Source organism: Salvelinus alpinus, chromosome 17 (assembly GCF_045679555.1).
Source record: "Salvelinus alpinus chromosome 17, SLU_Salpinus.1, whole genome shotgun sequence".
Classification (NCBI taxonomy): Eukaryota; Metazoa; Chordata; class Actinopteri; order Salmoniformes; family Salmonidae; genus Salvelinus; species Salvelinus alpinus.
This window is the reverse complement of record NC_092102.1, coordinates 10,563,827-10,581,456: the sequence shown is the minus strand read 5'-3', so window position 1 is coordinate 10,581,456 and position 17,630 is coordinate 10,563,827. Positions and strand designations below refer to the sequence as shown.

Sequence of the window (17,630 nt, the reverse complement as noted above, 5' to 3'; positions counted from 1 at the left end):
ATTTTACATATGTAAATGTTCCCTTTAATCCCTTTAATCCCTTTAATTCCTGTTTTAACCAAATGGATGCAGTCCATGAGTTTGAAGCATACTGTATTACAGCCAGGGCTAGCCTATATTTTAGTCGGACAAGCAAAGGCCAGACGTTATGGAGATGCTTGGTGGGCCCACCACGATTGACAGTAAAAGGGTGTTCCAATTCGATGCTGTCACGAGCGTTGTCTTGAAAATGACCGGACCAATGTGCAGCGTGGTGAACCTTACTTTTTTCTTTCTTTTTTAAATGTCGCCAACAAAACAATAAACAACAAAAACGAACGTGAAGCTCCGTAAGGCTAACATGCATTTAAACGAAGACAACATCCCACAACTAAGGTGGCAAAAAAGGCTGCCTAAGTATGATTCCCAATCAGAGACAACGATAGACAGCTGCCTCACTCGGCCAAAAACAAAGAAATATAGAACATAGAATTCCCACCCAAATCACACCCTGACCTAACAAAATCGAGAAATAAAAAGGCTCTCTGCCGTCAGGGCGTGACAGAAGCCTTTTGGGTAGTGTAACTTGGTCAAAAATAACTTTGATTTCACATAATTTTTTACATTCTGTCATAAAGAGCACATGGTCAACATTTTCCCACCTCAAGAGGTTAAATAAAAAAATTACTATAGTAGGAACCTGTGCCAAATAAAGTAAGAGGATTGACCGTATCATCTTAAATCAGACATGAATCCTCTTCTGACAGGGGGAATGGAAGCTTGTTGTGTGTAACAGGGAGTGGCAATTGAATGCAAGCATCACAAAAAAAATGTGTTAAAACATTTCTCGCCTGTCTATCTATGGGTAACAGGGTTGATGTGTTATTCTCGACCCACTCACTTATCCACCACAAAACACCAGAACATGGCCAAAAAGAGAAGAAGCAGCTCACCTGCTTCACATTATGATTTTATTATTAGATGTTCAATGTTTCTTTAGACTTTTTTTAAGGAATAGTTTCACCATTTTAAATCGAGAGTTCAGTTCACGTAACAGTGTTGACCTTAAAATGACTGATAGACGTAAATGTATCACTAATCACATTAAATAAATAATCATCTTCAGAAATTATTTTGTCAACGCAACAAATTAACTAGGGCTTTACAGTGATGGTGAAAACTTGGAGAAATGTTGTGGTTAACTGGGTTAAAATCTGCCTAGAAGTCACAGAGGGTGCATGGAGGGACATGTTCAAATGCTGAATTTTTGGCACAAGTTTTTATTAATATACAAAAATGAATCTAATTTATTGAATTGTCTATGTGGTCTATATTAAAAGTGCAATAAGCACAAATCCCTCCACCATTTCCTGGTTGCTAAAATTCTAATAGTTTGCCTAATTCCAGTTTATGTAACAAAAAAAGCAAGTGTAGAGAATCATTGTACCGTCTAAACCGCTGTGAAATATATTTTCAATAACGAAAAATATTTTATTTTCAGCTGTTTGAAGCTGGTATACAAAACGGAAAGTAAGAGGTGCAAAAACGAAACTTAAGCACGGGAAGCATAGAAATAGCGCACATAGAACAGATCTACCGCTTCTTAAATATGCTTTCAATGAGAATGACAGATCTATAACGCATATTTCTATGTGAATTTTGTCAGGTTGCCCTAATAGTTACCTAATGCAGCTTTAAAGGGCATTTATTTTAATATAACAGGCTTTTAAAATGCAATATTGGTGCATATATTGGTGCCTTCCACACAACCTTCCTAGAAAAAGTCCAAAGACCTTCAGTGTTGATTGGCTATCCCGGCAACCGTTCATAGGCATTTGAAACAAGCAAGACATTGCATATAACCTTCATTTGGTTTTAGTGGTTGATGAGGTAGGCCTAAGGACTGACCATTTTAATGAGGGTTATTCCATTGTTTGAAATAGCATTTCATTTAAAATCTGTAAGTGGAATCTCTTGAAGGCTAATAGGGCCTAGTATTATCTTGAGTTGGCTGTTGGCGCTGCTACCCTTCAAACATGGTGAACCCTTTGAAAAATGGATTGCGGAAGAGATAAGAAATAATTTATGTTCATATCACTGCTTGGCACAAATATGGTGAGAAACATTGTACCAATAACTCCCACAAACTAAGAGAGGCACGCTATCTTTTACTGCACAAATTATTAATGGAGCTGCTACTGAGGTGGAAGGCTGGTTGAAGGACAGTTAGCCTATATTAGGCCATTATGATTTGTGTATCACAAATGATGAAGACTGGAACAATCACATTTTCTAATCATAGAACAAACTATTGCTATTTTGATCATTGGGTAGATTATCTACATTAATGCCCTAAAGAATTTAGTGAAGCATCTTATGTATGTTTTTGTCTGAACTTCCCTGTTCAATTCTATGGTTGGAGTTGAACATTGCTGCGGGGACTTGCTTCCATTCAGCCACAAGAGCATTAGTGAGGTCGGTCAGGCACTGATGTTGGGCGATTAGGCCTGGCTCGCAGTCGGTCTTCCAATTCATCACAAAGGTGTTCGATGGGGTTTAGGTCAGGGCTCTGTGCAGGCCAGTCAAGTTCTTCCATAACGACCTCGACAAACCATTTCTGTATGGACCTCACTTTGTGCATGGGGGCATTGTCATGCTGAAACAGGAAAGGGCCTTCCCCAAACTGTTGCCACAAATTTGGAAACAGAATCATATAGAATGTAATTGTATGCTGTAGCGTTAAGATTTCCCTTCACTGGAACTAAGGGGCCTAGCCCAAACCATAAAAAACTGCCCTAGACCATTATTCCTCCTCCACCAAACTTTCCAGTTGGCGCTATGCACCAGATGGTGAAACGTGATTCATCTCTCCAGAGAACACGTTTCCACTGCTCCAGAGTCCAATGGCGGCTAGCTTTACACCACTCCGCCCAATGCTTGGCATTGCGCATGGTGATCTCAGGCTTGTGTGCGGCTGCACGAACATGGAAACATTCTACTGCAAATGTATGTCTATGGAGATTGCATGGCTCTGTGCTCAATTTTATACGCCTGTCAGCAACCGTGTGGCTGAAATAGCTGAATCCACTAATTTGAAGGGCTGTCCAGATACTTGTGTATGTTTGGTGTGTGTGCTCATGCATGCATACTTGCATGCACATGTGTTTGTGTTTGGTGTGTGTGCTCATGCATGCATACTTGCATACACATGTGTTTGTGGTTGGTGTGTGTGCTCATGCACACATGCTTGAGTGTGTGTGTTCTTGCACGCATGCTTGAGTGTCTGCATGTGTGTTCTTGCGCATGCTTGAGTGTGTCTGTGTCTTGCACACGCGTGTGTATGTATGTGTGTGTGTGAGTGTGTGTGGTTGCGTGTTACAGTGACGGGAGGAGGGGGGTCCAGGGGGAAAAGGGAGTGTTTAGGGACGATACACGAGGTCGGGTGTCTGCTCGTCTCTGTCAGCATTGACAGTTACAGATGCTAGCAATGCCGGGAAAATGTGGAAGAGCCGTCATGTGGGACAACAGACAGCCCCCTGACCCCTTCAGCTTACCGTTTGCTTCCCAGTCGAAACAGTTTATGCAAATATATTATGTCGAAATTGTGTGTCGCTTTTGTTCGTTTTTGATCTTGGACAGGTTTTTTCTTGAGGCAAGTTGAAATTTGATTGCCGAAGTCTACGCACCTTTGTCGGTGATTGGTCAACAGGACTACTCCTAGTAGCAGTGGGAACAGGAAGTGTTTGTTGTCACATTTTTTCACTGGAGAAATATACTGAACAAAAATATAAACGCAACAAGTGTTGGTCTCGTGTTTCATGAGCTGAAATAAAAGATCCAAGAAATTTTCCATACACACAAAAATATTATTTTTCAAAAAATGTTGGGCTGAAATTTGTTTACATCCCTGTTAGTGAGCATTTCTCCTTTGCCAAGATAATCCATCCACCTGACATGTGTGGCATATCAAGAAGCTGATTAAACAGCATTATTATTACACAGGTGCACCTTGTGCTGGGGGCAATTAAAGTACACTCTAAAATGTGTAGTTTTGTCACAAAACACAATGCCACAGATATTTCAAGTTTTGAGGGAGTGTGCAATTGACATGCTGACTGCAGGAATGTCCACCAGAGCTGCTGCCAGAGAATCAAATATTATTTCTCTACCATAAGCCGCCTCCAATGTCGTTTTAGACAATTTGGCAGTACGTCCAACTGGCCTCAGAACCGCGTAACCACTCCATCCCAGGACCTCCACATCTGGCTTCTTCACCTGCAGGATCGTCTGAGACCAGCCACCCGGACAGCTGATGAAACTGAGGAGTATTTCTGTCTGTAATAAAGCTTTTATGTAGGAAAAACGTAGTCTGATTGACTGGGCCTTGCCCCCCAGTGGGTGGGTCTGACTCCCAAGTGGGTATGGCTATGCCCTCCCAGGCCCACACCATGGCTGCGCCCCTGCCCAGTCATGTGATATCTGTAGATTGGGCTTAATGAACATTTCAATTGACTGATGAACGGTAACTCAGTAAAATCGTTGAAATTGTTGCATATTGAGTTTTTATTTTTTGTTCAGTATAATTAGAACTCTTCTTGCACTAATAGTTTACCTTGGCGGGGACACTTCCCACTGGGCACACACTGATTGAATCAATATGGTTTCAACATCATTTGTCAAGGTATTGTGATGTGGAATCAACGTGGAAAATACATTGGATTAGAAAAAGTCATCAACCAGTACTATTATGGCCTTGCCTAATTTTGAGGTAGGCCATGGAGCTATCCAGAAGAAATTGGTGCAGAAGTCTGGGGGACAAATTTTGGTAGGGCTTTTCAAAAACCAAAACAATGTATTCGTCAATAAGATATGAGCCTGCTAAAATAGTGTAAGCAAGAAATTCAAACATTTCCTCTAAATAGTTAATTTTTCCCGCCTTGTCTCAGACAGGATATCGAGAGAGCAGAAAGAGACCGAGGAAGAGACGCCGCTTTTTCCAATAAGGGTAGCAGGCCCATAGGCTATATTTTGCAGTTCGTGTTTGAAAGGCTGGCTCCAAGCATTAGGGGTGGGCTCTCGGTCTCTGATGGTTTTCCAGTGAGTATTTGTCAGGTCAGACTGTGCACTGCCCGGCGGTCTCCTCTCCTCTCCCCGGGTTATTTATTACCTCTCTCCCCCGCCGGCAGCGCTGCGGCTCCGGGGCCGCTGCCAACAACCGCGCCGAGGCGGGAGCGTCATCAGGGGGGCCCTCTACGGCCGACGTGGAGGGGATAAACAAAACGCCCTTCACTGAATAACTTGCTGAAACACACAGGATTGTCTCTACATTTGTATTTCTACTTTAACTAATATGACTTCACAACAACAAAAAATGAATTTCACTTTTGTTCAATGGTTTACTGAAAGATCTTATATGAACAATGTTTTTTTTAATAGAAAATATAATGTTAAATATATAGCCCTACAGGTAAAACAATATTTTCCTGACTGATTGTATATTGAGGCAAGTGTTTGTGTACGTGCGTAGGTGAACAGAGGGGTTCTGTGAAAAATGAGGGCATCCTCATAGCACAGGAGATCAAAAGTGAGATAAAAAAAACAGAGGTTACGCCCACACATCGATATAGGATGAAAGAGAAAGAATAAGAGGGTGGGGGTAGGAGAATAGCGAAACCATACACCCAATAACAGCCAACCCTCTTCAGAGAACTTCTGGAGGTTGCAGTGATGTTGTCATGTCAGTCAGAGTTTGGGGGAACCCCTGCATGGTGGGTGTCTGGGTGAGGTACTGCTATGGAGCCCGTGAGTCACAGGGTGTGAGGGGGTCAGGGGTATCCCCATTCTGACAGTGATGATAGGGCTCCCCAAGGCTCTCCTAAAGGTGCACCCCATCGCCTACGCATCGACACCAGAGCACACATTTCCACCAAGTTATTTGTGAGGAGACGGGGGCGAAAATAAATGTACACCTATCAAAATGTCACCTTCTTAGAAACAGCTGTTCATTCTACCACAGGAGTTCCCGTCATTGGTCATGGTCTGTTATTCGTGCAGGGTTTTGTTCCTGCCTGTTACTGATTATCATGTAGATTTAGAGACAGTGGGGAAATTACCACATCATCTTGTGATGTTGCTATGAACCATTGCCTGATGTCTACAGTCTTCAAAGACCAGATGAGGGATGTGTTCATGATCATCCATGGTTCAGATTTATCTTGAAAGTCACTGTTAACTTAAGCTCACTTGAGTCACTGCTAAGGTGATGGTGAGAATAGTCTCCTTCCACCATGTCATGAAAGCTCCCATGCTGCTCATTCCTTCATTCACCCGGATTTATTGACATGAATGGACCAGATAATGTCAGTGAGGGGAGTACATTGTGTGTGTGTGTGTGTGTGTGTGTGTGTGTGTGTGTGTGTGTGTGTGTGTGTGTGTGTGTGTGTGTGTGTGTGTGTGTGTGTGTGTGTGTGTGTGTGTGTGTTCCATGTCCATTGTTTACGGTCACAAGAGTGACCGTTACAATAGTGGGAGGACGATTACAAAGAGTAAAACAAAAAGGTTGACTTTAAGCACAGAGGGCATAACATAGAAAAGTATACAAACTTCAACGCCCACTTCATTCTGAGCTTCAGAGGTCCTAGCGGATAGATCTACGAGAAAAGACCAAATACAATTATGATCACATCTAGGTTCAAAGCTGTTGTTGTATTTAAAGGAATATAATATCATATTTGTTGTTGTTTTTATTGTTATTCTTTTTATTTTTGTTTTATTAACAAAGGCACAGACTTGATTATGTAGCCTAATTAGATACTTTATCTGCAGCTGTGTCGGCCTAACCATTGACTGATATTGTCTTTTGTTGTTTCAATACTCCTTATTGCTGTATATAACGTCTAAAAATATAATCATAATAACAGAAGACGGAAATATTAGAATATGTTTCAGGAATATGTGACTGTGTTTAAATTGTTGCGTAATGATGACGTCCGTCGTGCACCCCCCTTCAAGTTTTCGGGCTCGCAAAGCCTCGGCTGTTTAAATGGGCCAAGTAGAGAAGCGGTGGAGAGTGCAAATCTTATTTGGTCTGGTTCTATGAACTTCAGCGTGACTTTAACGATATAGCCTACACAGGGTTAAAAACAACTATTTCAAAAGTCCCATCAGCTGAATTTGTTCCACGCAAATACTTTGAAATATCTTTTAAAAAAGGGGATTTTGCAATGTTCAGATAGCCTGGCCTAGTTCTGTGGCTGGTTAATAAGTTAGTTTAAAACACTTCCATCTTTCTGTAGACCTATATTCTAATAAACAGTGTTTGACTTGGACTGAAATAGTGATTATATTCTAAAATGAATTCATATTTTCTAGAACTATAGACTTGAAATAGGCATGGTATAACCGATGAGACGACCCATATTCAACAATAGTCTAGAAAATTAACCCCAAAAAATAACAGCGATTTTTTTTCTTCCTGACTCTGGGTGCGGGTACTGTTTATATTCAGGAACAGCCATACATTTGAGAGGAACCGGAGCTCAAGCAGTAGAACGTTTGAGGTACCGGTAGGCCTACTCAGCTCGGTTGAGCACATGCCCAAGTCAAGCACACCTAATAAACCATACAATACGTTATTGCCTGTGTTGTTCAGGCTATTATTCAAGTAGACAGTTTTGCGTCATATCAGCCCATTGGAAGGCACGGAGGACAACAGTAACTGTAAACATAAATAAATAAATAAAGTTAAAATAAGAGATACCAACATCATAACAATACTGTTTAAAAAATAAACTAAACTGAAGAGCACATGGGAAGGTGTCAATGATCATTGTGGATAACGACATAATGTGATGTCCACGGCTAAGGACTGGTCACTCCAACATGTCAGGTATTAGTAGCGCGAGTCCGATTAAATGTGGTAGGCAGGAGCACTGCGAGAACCCAGTGCGAGAGGAGCTGTGAGTGTGGCGGATGAGAGCGCTGCGGCTAAAAGAGCTGTTAACTAGTGAATGGCAATCTCTCGGGGAAGTTCAACAGACCACTGTCACAGAGCAACACGGGAGCCCTGCGTAAAGCAAAGTGGCGCGTCTTCAAGATTGGGGCGAATGACCAACTCCGAAAAGAGGACACACAAGTTGGGTCAGACTAGCTGCTAATCACTTGTTACCGGCGCTTCGCTCCCAGTAACATGCCTGCCATTAAAAAGGAGAGACTGGATGGGGACGATATGGCATTGGCTGCCTTCAACCAGACCGAATACCTGGCCCCTTTAAATGCCACCACTATCCCCGTGGTGACCCCGCATCCACCGCAATACGACCATTTATTCGCCCATCACCGTGCGTATTTGGGGCTCCATGACTCGGCGCTGCATCACCATCACCAGCAGCAGCACCTTCACCATCACCCGGACGACTTAATGCTGGAGAGGTTTTCCTCAATCCCCGACTTTCAGCCATTTTTTGACAACGGGGAACCATGCATCGAGGTGGAATGCGGGGAGAACAAGGCTTTACTATACATTAACAAACTGTGCCAAGGTAGTAAGGGACCCTCAATCAAATACCGGGGCGAGTGGCTCACCCCGAATGAGTTCCAGTTTGTCAGTGGAAGGGAGACCGCCAAAGATTGGAAACGAAGTATAAGGCACAAAGGTAGGCAACAGCAAATATCATATTTAAATAGTTATTTTTTACAGTAGGCCTATGTTAATTTTAAAGGATGATACCTAATTGAAGGTTTTTGTCATTTCTTTGGTGAGAGGAAATTCTGTTTCCATGGGTTGGTTCTGCGTTTTGTAGTTAAAGGGTTATACTCAGCAATATACACCAACTACAGTGCGTAAGGAGAGATGAGAAAAGGCGCATACATCGCTGTATCTTCACATGCAGCGACCATTCTCAAAACGGGGCGTCAGGAGTCGTGGACTAAGGTGAAAAACTTTCATATTTAGGGTTCAGTAATGTTAAAACATTATATGACAGTTGATTGACGTTGGGGGGTATAATTCCGTTGAGTGTTGAGTGTAACAGCAGGCTAAAAGGGTGTTGACAGCTCAACAGAACAGAATGATGTTGGCAGGGAATTAAATTATTTTAGGCTACTAGAAGTTGTACCCTATTCCTTACTCTTTTGGTTATTTCAGGTGGATTATGGTTGATTTGCAACTATCCGAGATATCAACCTGGTCCCAGTGGTAGACGTATCATAGTAAATGAAAATGGTGTTGCTGCCTCAATATAATAGAATGATGTTGAATGCGGGGAATTTAATGATTTTTAGGCTACTCTACTCGAAGTTGAAGCCTATACATGACCCTTTTGGTTATTTCAGGTTGATTATGGATGAGTTACAACTATCCGAAATATTAACCTGGACTCAGGGGTAGACGTAACATAGTCAACTAAAATCCGTGACACTCAAATGAGTAGGTCTATGATATGTTTGATGTTATTAGTTGGCTACTATTTTGGTTTGAAAAGCTTTACAGTGGCTCAGGCAAAAGACAGTTATCAGTAGATGTTTATGAAATGATTTATAATAAGAATAATGAATGCTATAGCTGTTTACTTATTATGGGCCTATTTGACTAATTACGTGTTATTGCGCTGGCTGCACACACAGTTGTTTTTGAACCCCACCTTAGCCGAGGCTACTCATACGGAATTGACACGCATTGCCCCAAGTTCTGTTGGATGAGGGTGTAAAGATGATATGAGCCCAGTAATGGATAGTTTCATATCTGAGTTTAGATACAGTGTCACTAGCCTATGTATACATATGTAGACCTATCTTACCACACGGGGCTCAACTAGAACTCATCAGTAAAACTAACTAAACTAAGGTAATTTGGTTTGACAAGCTGGCAATTCCAAAAGTAATGTTTATGTAATGTTTTGGCTTTGGAGTTGTGATCATTCAACACTGATCCAAGTTTAGCGTTGCACAATTCCAAATAAAAAACGGTTTTCTATTTCCCTTTGTGTGCATTTCAGGTGTAGACTCTGATAACATAGTCTTAGATTCACTATACAAATATAGCTAAGGCTACTGAAGATCGAGTCATTTTATAACCACCTCCATAGTATAATTGATTTACAGCTGCTGAATTCAGTGGGTGATACAGTCTGTTATTTCTTATTTCTTATTGCTCATTCTCTCTCTCTCTCTCTCTCTCTCTCTCTCTCTCTCTCTCTCTCTCTCTCTCTCTCTCTCTCTCTCTCTCTCTCAGGGAAAAGTTTGAAGACCCTTATGTCCAAAGGAATCTTACAGGTACATCCTCCAATCTGTGATTGCCCTGGGTGTCGAATTTCGTCTCCAGTGGTAAGATTATGGTTCCATCAGCCTTTCAATTCTTACATCTGTTTTCTTGATTCATCATTGGTTTCAAATGTGTATGTTGCCGTGCTGAACTCAATTGGCTGTGTTGACGAATGGGCTAAAAGCTTGCTCTCAGCTGTGTTTTATTTGAATTGAAGACACAGAGTAAGCAGCATTGCTCTTTTTAAACTTGTTTTATTGATAGTTAGTAGAAGGGAAAGGAAAGAGGGCACAAGCTCTTATTAAATGAAAATAGAGTTATTTGTTGACAGTTAAAAGGCACTCGAGAGCACCCCCCACACACACACACATACCACGTATATTTCTATGGGAACAAGCACTGTTCATGACACAAACTGTTCACATCCCTCTTGTTGGCACAGAGAATATTTTGTAAGTTTTAAGCTTATTTCCAGCAATTCTACACATTTTGTCATGAGGTGCAGAGAAAATGTTTCAATTTTAAAGCTCATTTTCTTGCAATTCTATACATTTTGCCATGTCTAATGTGTATTCTTGTGATATTTGAGTGACTAAAACATCACAATAAAATCTATGGGCGAAAAAATCAAACTAAAAAACGTTAGCTGACATGGGCCAGTTGATCTGGACATTTCTTACAGGTTATAAATATCTCTCTAATGTATGTAATGACTGACATGACAAGAGAAACTGATGATGCACTACCCAATTTCGAAATTGCACCTTGTGCATTCTATTATTAAAACTTTCAAGAGTAAGTTGAAAGCTGGAGAGTTCCTTAAAAAAAAAAAAAAATATATATATATATATATATATATATATATATATATATATATATATATATATACTGTATATCTGCAGAACCAGTCAAAAGTTTGGACACACGTACTCATTCAAGGGTTTTTCTTTATTTTTACTATTTTCTACATTGTAGAATAATAGTGAAGACATCAAAACTATGAAATAACACACATGGAATCATATTTTTTTTTGTTGATTCTTCAATGTAGCCACCCTTTGCCTTGATGACAGCTTTACACACTCTTGGCATTCTCTCAACCAGCTTCATGGTTGAGAGAATGTAGTCATTGAATACATTTCAATTCACAGGTGTGCCTTCTTAAAAGTTAATCTGTGGAACTTCTTTCTTTCTTAATGCGTTTGAGCCAACCAGTTGTGTTGTGACAAGGTAGCGGTGGTATACAGAAGATAGCCCTATTTAGTGAAAGACCAAGTCCATGTTATGGCAAGAACAGCTCAAATAAGCAAAGAGAAACAACAGTCCATCATTACTTTAAGACATGAAGGTCTGTTAATCCGGAAAATATCAAGAACTTTGAAAGTTTATTCATGTGCAATCGCAAAAACCATCAAGGGCTATGATGAAACTGGCTTTCATGAGGACCAGGACAGGAAAGGAAGACCCAGAGTTACCTCTGCTAAAGAGGATAAGTTCATAGGAGTTAACTGCATCTTAGATTGCAACCCAAATAAATGCTTCACAGAGTTCAAGTAACAGACACATCTCAACATCAACTGTTCAGCGGAGACTGCATCAATCAGGCCTTCATGGTCGAATTGCTGCTATAAACTGGTTACTGACGTAATTAGAGCAGTAAAAATACATGTTTTGTCATACCAGTGGTATACGGTCTGATATACCACGGCAGTCAGCAATCAGCATTCAGGACTCAAACCACCCAGTTTATAAATATACATATATACTGAACAAAAATATATGCGCAACATGCAACGATTTCAGAGATTTTACTGAGTTGCAGTTCATTGAAGGAAATCAGTCAATTGAAATAAAGTCATTAAGCCCTAATCTATTGATTTAACATGACTGGGAATACAGATATGCATCTGTTGGTCACAGATACCTTAAAAAAAGGTAGGGGCGTGGATCAGAAAACCAGTCAGTATCTGGTGTGCCCACCATTTGCCTCATGCAACACGGCAAATCTCCTTCGAATAGAGTTAATCAGGCTGTTGATTGTGTCTTGTGGAATGTTGCTGGATATTGGTAGGAACTGGAACAGGCTTGCGTACACGTTGATCCAGAGCATCCCAAACATGCTCAATGGGTGACATGTCTGGTGAGTATGCAGGTCATGTAAGAATTGGAAAATGTTCAGCTTCCAGGAATTGTGTACAGATCCTTGCGATATGGGGCCATGCATTATCATGCTGAAACATTAAGTGATAATGGTGGATGATTGTCATGACAATGGGCCTCAGGATCCCGTCACGGTATCTCTGTGCATTCAAATTGCCATCGATAAAATGTAATTATTTTCGTTGTCCGTAGCTATTGCCTGCTCATACCATAACCCCACCGCCACCATAGGGCACTCTGTTCACAACGTTGACATCAGCAAACCACTCGCCCACCGACACCATACAGTAGAAACCGGGATTCATCCGTGAAAGCACACTTCTCCAGCATGCCAGTGGCCATCGAAGGTGAGCATTTGCCAACTGAAGTCAGTTACGACGCTGAATTGCAGTCATGTCAAGACCTTGGTGAGGACGACGTGCGTGCAGATGAGCTTCCCTGAAATGGTTTCTGACAGTTTGTGCAGAAATTCTTCGGTTGTGCAAACCCACAGTTTCATAAACTGTCCAGGTGGCTGTCCAGGTGAAGAAGTCTGATATGGGGGTCCTGGGCTAGAGTGGTTACACGTGGTCTGCGGTTTTGAGGCCGGTTGGACGTACTGCCAAATTCTATAAAATGACGTTGGAGGCTGCTTATGGTATAGAAATTAACATTCAATCTCTGCTCAAAGCTTTGGTGAACATTCCTGCAGTCAGCATGCCAATTGAACGCTCCCTCAAAACTTGAGAGATCTGTGGCATTTTGTTGTGTGACAAAAATGCACATTTTAGAGTGGCCTTTTATTGTCCCCAGCACAAGGTGCACCTGTGTACTGATCATGCTGTTTAATCAGCTTCTTGATATGCCACACCTGTAAGGTGGATGGAATTTCTTGGCAAAGGAGAAATGCTCACTAACAGCAATGTAAACAAATTCGTGCACAACATTTGTGAGAAATAAGCTTTTTGGAACATTTCTGGGATCTTTTATTTCAATTTCATGAAACATGGGACCAACACTTTACATGTTGTGTTTATATGTTTGTTCAGTGTTATATATTTTTTAAAGTAACTATCACACCCCCCCCGACCCACAGTTTGGGAACCATTGGTTTAGAGGGAGTGTGCCTGCGTGTGTGTGCAATCAATATATACTCGATGATCCATTCTGATCTGCCTTTTGTGACGTAACTTATTCAGAATATTGGTCTTAAATGCTCAATGCTTTGGCGATGAGTCCTGATAGTTTCATATCATATATTCCGGACAGCCTGTCATATACAGAAACTCAAGTCAAATTTAGTGTATACAAGGTTTTTATTCAACTGGCATTTAGTTAAACTATCACCAAGTACTGCAAAATGGAAATTACTAGTTGGACTACAACGCTGTTCAATATAAATTCATTCTGTCATTCCTCACAGATGCTAACACAACATTGACATCAACACTGGCTCAAATTACTACATGAAGCGCAGAATGAATAGGACAATTCTAGACAAAGTTAATAAGTAATATGAATGGGTGACTAGCCAGGCTCCCCTTGTTAGATTGATCTAATTGTCATGGCTCTAATGTCCTTTGCTGCTGTCCCTCACCTAGCTGTTGCACCGGGCTGTGTTTGCCCTGCGGTGCCCGTTTGGCTGAGCTAACGACATCATGCCATGCAGGCTGTGAGGCGTCACAGGCATGGCGTCTGTGCCAGTGTGGCAGCTTTGAGTGAGTTCTCCGCCGGCTCACCGCGGTCGAATCTGTTCACACAGGTGCGCAGTGTGTGTTTTTTTTTATCGCTACGGAGCGCATCTGTCGTCATTCCCAACCGCTAATCTTGAGGGAAGGGCGTAAGAAGCTTTGCGAGCTACTGAGCGTGGCTACTGGTGATTAAAGTGTGGCGAAGCACGCAAGGCAAAGGCGGTTTAGATAAACCGGAGTTGTTTGAGTGATACAGGTAAACCGGGGACGTTTTTCAGAGCCAAGAATACAGATATACACCACCACATAGGGTCCATAGAAAATACATTTCAAATGGGATGCATTGGCCAAAAAAATGCGGAGAATATAGAAATAGATGAGTTTTGGGGAAATTCAACATATATCATTTTCAGATATGGATATAAGTTAATAGGTATACTGAAGTTATAGCATGTTGGCTTCACTCTGTAGGCTAAATACGTAGATGCTACTGCAGTTAAACAGAGGCACAATACATATTGTTAGGGTTGTCTGCAAATTCTCTTTTAATTCTCTAAATGTATGTCCTTTCTACTGACAGAAAAATGTACAGTCGTAGAGTGACATGACTCAAGAACCTTGTCATGAGTTTCCCTTCTGAGACCTGACACAAAAGCCTATTGTAATGGTATTGTTTGTTGCAGTGTGCACACCTCCTTGTTGCCCGTGCCTGTTGTTTGCTTAGCCAGAAGTGGCAGGCTTTTCTCTCCACAGACGTGCTTGCCTGATGGGTTGTGATGGGTGCTTATTTTCTATCTACTGCCTGGTGAGCAGTGTGGGTTCCTGTGAATTGTTGTCACGAACAAAGGCTGTGATTTTAACAAACCTGAAATTACTGCCAGAAAAACACGTTGTAGGTCTACCTGTAGCTCACATACATGGTATCATCATATTTATGTCATCTGTGGCACAGATCCATTGTTTGGCATTCAAGTAGCAGAAAGTTGCACAAAGTGGCACAGGTTGAAACCCATGAAAGTCAGTGATGTAGTGGTAAAAAATAAGAAAATGGGGTAAACTATGAACACCAGTTGGCGATCGAGATTAGAACTGTATTGTTTGATTGCATTTTCATGCAGGTCTGTAGGGAATGGCTAATGTACTTTTCTATAGTTAAAAATGACACAAAATGCACATCAGGTCATCTCTCCCAAAATATTGAAGACATTTATATTTATATTGAAATATGATATCTTATCAATTATATTCATTTTCTTAGTATCCCATGTGAGCTGCACTGCAATTCAGTTTTCTGTGTTGTAAACTACTAAAGTACCCTAGTGTAAAAGGCCCTTAGTTGACTCTAACATGTGCTTGATAAGATTACAGATTTTCTCATGGGCCCCCATTTAAACCACTGTACTACTAACCTCTCTCTCTGCTAGCTTCCTCTCGCTGTGTGTCTCCTTTGCTTCCTGCATTGCAGCCTTCCTCATCACTGTCTGTCTCACTACTTACTCACTGTAAAGCAAAGTTATTTTGTTCTGAGAACTCATAGTATCTTTTGTTAAGATTATAGCTATCTTCATTTCAGTCAACTGTTCAGGCTCTGTTTAACCTTACCTTCTAACTTCATCCTTCTACCCAGCTGGTTATAGCTAGCTAGCTATCTGGCTAACAGTAGCCAGAGCCCTTGAGCTAGCTAGATAGCTAGCCTTCTGTCTGAAATATCAGTGACTATTTACAAGTTGTACACTCACTGGTTAAAGAGATACTTTGGGATTTTGGAAATGAATCAATTTATCTACTTCTCCAGAGTCAAATTAACTCTTGGATACCATTTTTTATGTCTCTGTGTCTAATATGAAGGAAGTTAGAGGTAGTTTCGTGAGCCAATGCTAATTAGCATTAGTGCAATGACTGGAAGTCTATGGGAATATGCTAGCATGCTCATTGTCAAAATCCCAAAGTATCCCTTTAAATTACCAGAGATTCTCACATGACCCATTATATTAGGCTATCGGTGTTAGCCTACTGGGGTATATCAGCCAATATAGGCTAGACTTAGTTTGACGAGAGCAGAGTTGGAGCAAGAGCAGACATTTGCACTTTCTCTTCAACTACATTTTACTTATAGCCTACTTTTTAGGAGCGGAATGATTTTCAAATAGACACATATGGCTGATCAATATGTATTTCTAGGCAACGTAGTAAACTATAGCTTAGTCATATTTAGGAAGTTCATTTCCTTGGAAAGATAACTGCCCCGTGCTTCTCCGCCCATGCAGGCTATAGTCTACTCTTTTTAAATGAGACCACACGTGCACCTGGTCTCGCACGACCAAGAGAGGAGGGGTATGGCTACAGCAATTGAAGCAGCAAGAAGGATGAGCGCTGACACACTTTCTCTTGGGCTACGTTTTGCATATAGGATATAGCCTACCTTTTTAGGAGTGGGCACGGTTTGCAGGCAGAGACAAATAAATGGATCATCAATATTTATTGAAAAGGTGCAACGTTCACACACCATGGTATGCGGGCGTTATGCCTTTTCCTTTCCTGTCATAGTCAAATGTTTTGATAGCAACACAATTCACGTTGGTTGAGTGCCCACAATATTATTTATTTATGGACACTGTAGTACTGTTGCCTAATCATATTTCAGTTAATTTCCTTGGAAAGATAACTGCTGTGCTTCTCTGCCCATGCATTTAATTGAGACCTCACAAATAGCCTATAGACGCACTTTGATCTCGCATTCCTAACTAGGAGAGGAGAGGTAATAGGCTACTTAACTGGAATCAGTGAATAATGAAAGTGTTTGAATAATGCGATTTTAATACAATAGATAGACTAACGCATACAAAGCAAAAGATGACCGTTTCCAAATAATCTGCGGGACAAAGCAATATTTTCATCCCCAAATTGTCTGTCTGACCGCCTGCTCCCGCCCCTAGCATGAAAAATGCAGACCGCTCCGCAATGATCTCTGTCTGGACCTGCAGGCCTCTACCTTAGATTATATTCAAGCGTGGTGTCCTGTAACAGTAATACTGACCGACTTAACGTAGAGTTAGGATACTAGTGATCGAGTGATGAAGTAATAAGTCCATAGCTATGTGCATGGAAACACTGTGTGTGTAGATGTGACAAAAGTGTGTGTGGTATGACATATGTTTGGTTTGTCTGCTTGTATATGATATTGTGTGTGTTGTAGTGTTGAGGTATGACATCATTTGAATTCATGATTAGGACATGAACAGAAATAAAATAGAACATGTTAATAAAGCAATGTCTTGCTCGTGGCTCCTGGGTTTAACTGCTCTGTAGACTCTTCATGCTCCGGTGTGTGTGGTCGATGTGTGAGAGAGGGGTAAATCGTGCGTGTGTATGTCTCTTTAAGCCACTCAGCCAGGCAGGCTGACTGTGTGTGTGAGAGAGAGAGAGAGTGTGTGTGTGTGTGTGTGTGTGTGTGTGTGTGTGTGTGTGTGTGTGTGTGTGTGTGTGTGTGTGTGTGTGTGTGTGTGTGTGTGTGTGTGTGTGTGTGTGTGTGTGTGCTCCCGGGAGAGCCGGGCTTCCTC

General features: G+C 41.3%; 1 protein-coding gene across 4 annotated transcripts in view; it reads left to right on the top strand.

The window, feature by feature from the left end:
• Window positions 1-7,858: 7,858 nt before the first annotated feature.
• Window positions 7,859-17,630, top strand: part of LOC139542101 (sterile alpha motif domain-containing protein 11-like) — a 100,612-nt gene continuing 90,840 nt past the window's right edge. The window contains exons 1-2 of one of the 4 annotated variants that reach the window (XM_071347136.1): window positions 7,859-8,633; window positions 10,211-10,302. In XM_071347136.1, the coding sequence (XP_071203237.1) occupies window positions 8,168-8,633; window positions 10,211-10,302 (558 nt within the window). In that variant the 5' untranslated portion in view covers window positions 7,859-8,167. Of the gene's footprint in view, window positions 8,634-8,814; window positions 8,912-10,210; window positions 10,303-17,630 lie in introns of those variants that run through there. The other 3 variants (XM_071347135.1, XM_071347134.1, XM_071347137.1) reach the window with 3 other exon arrangements.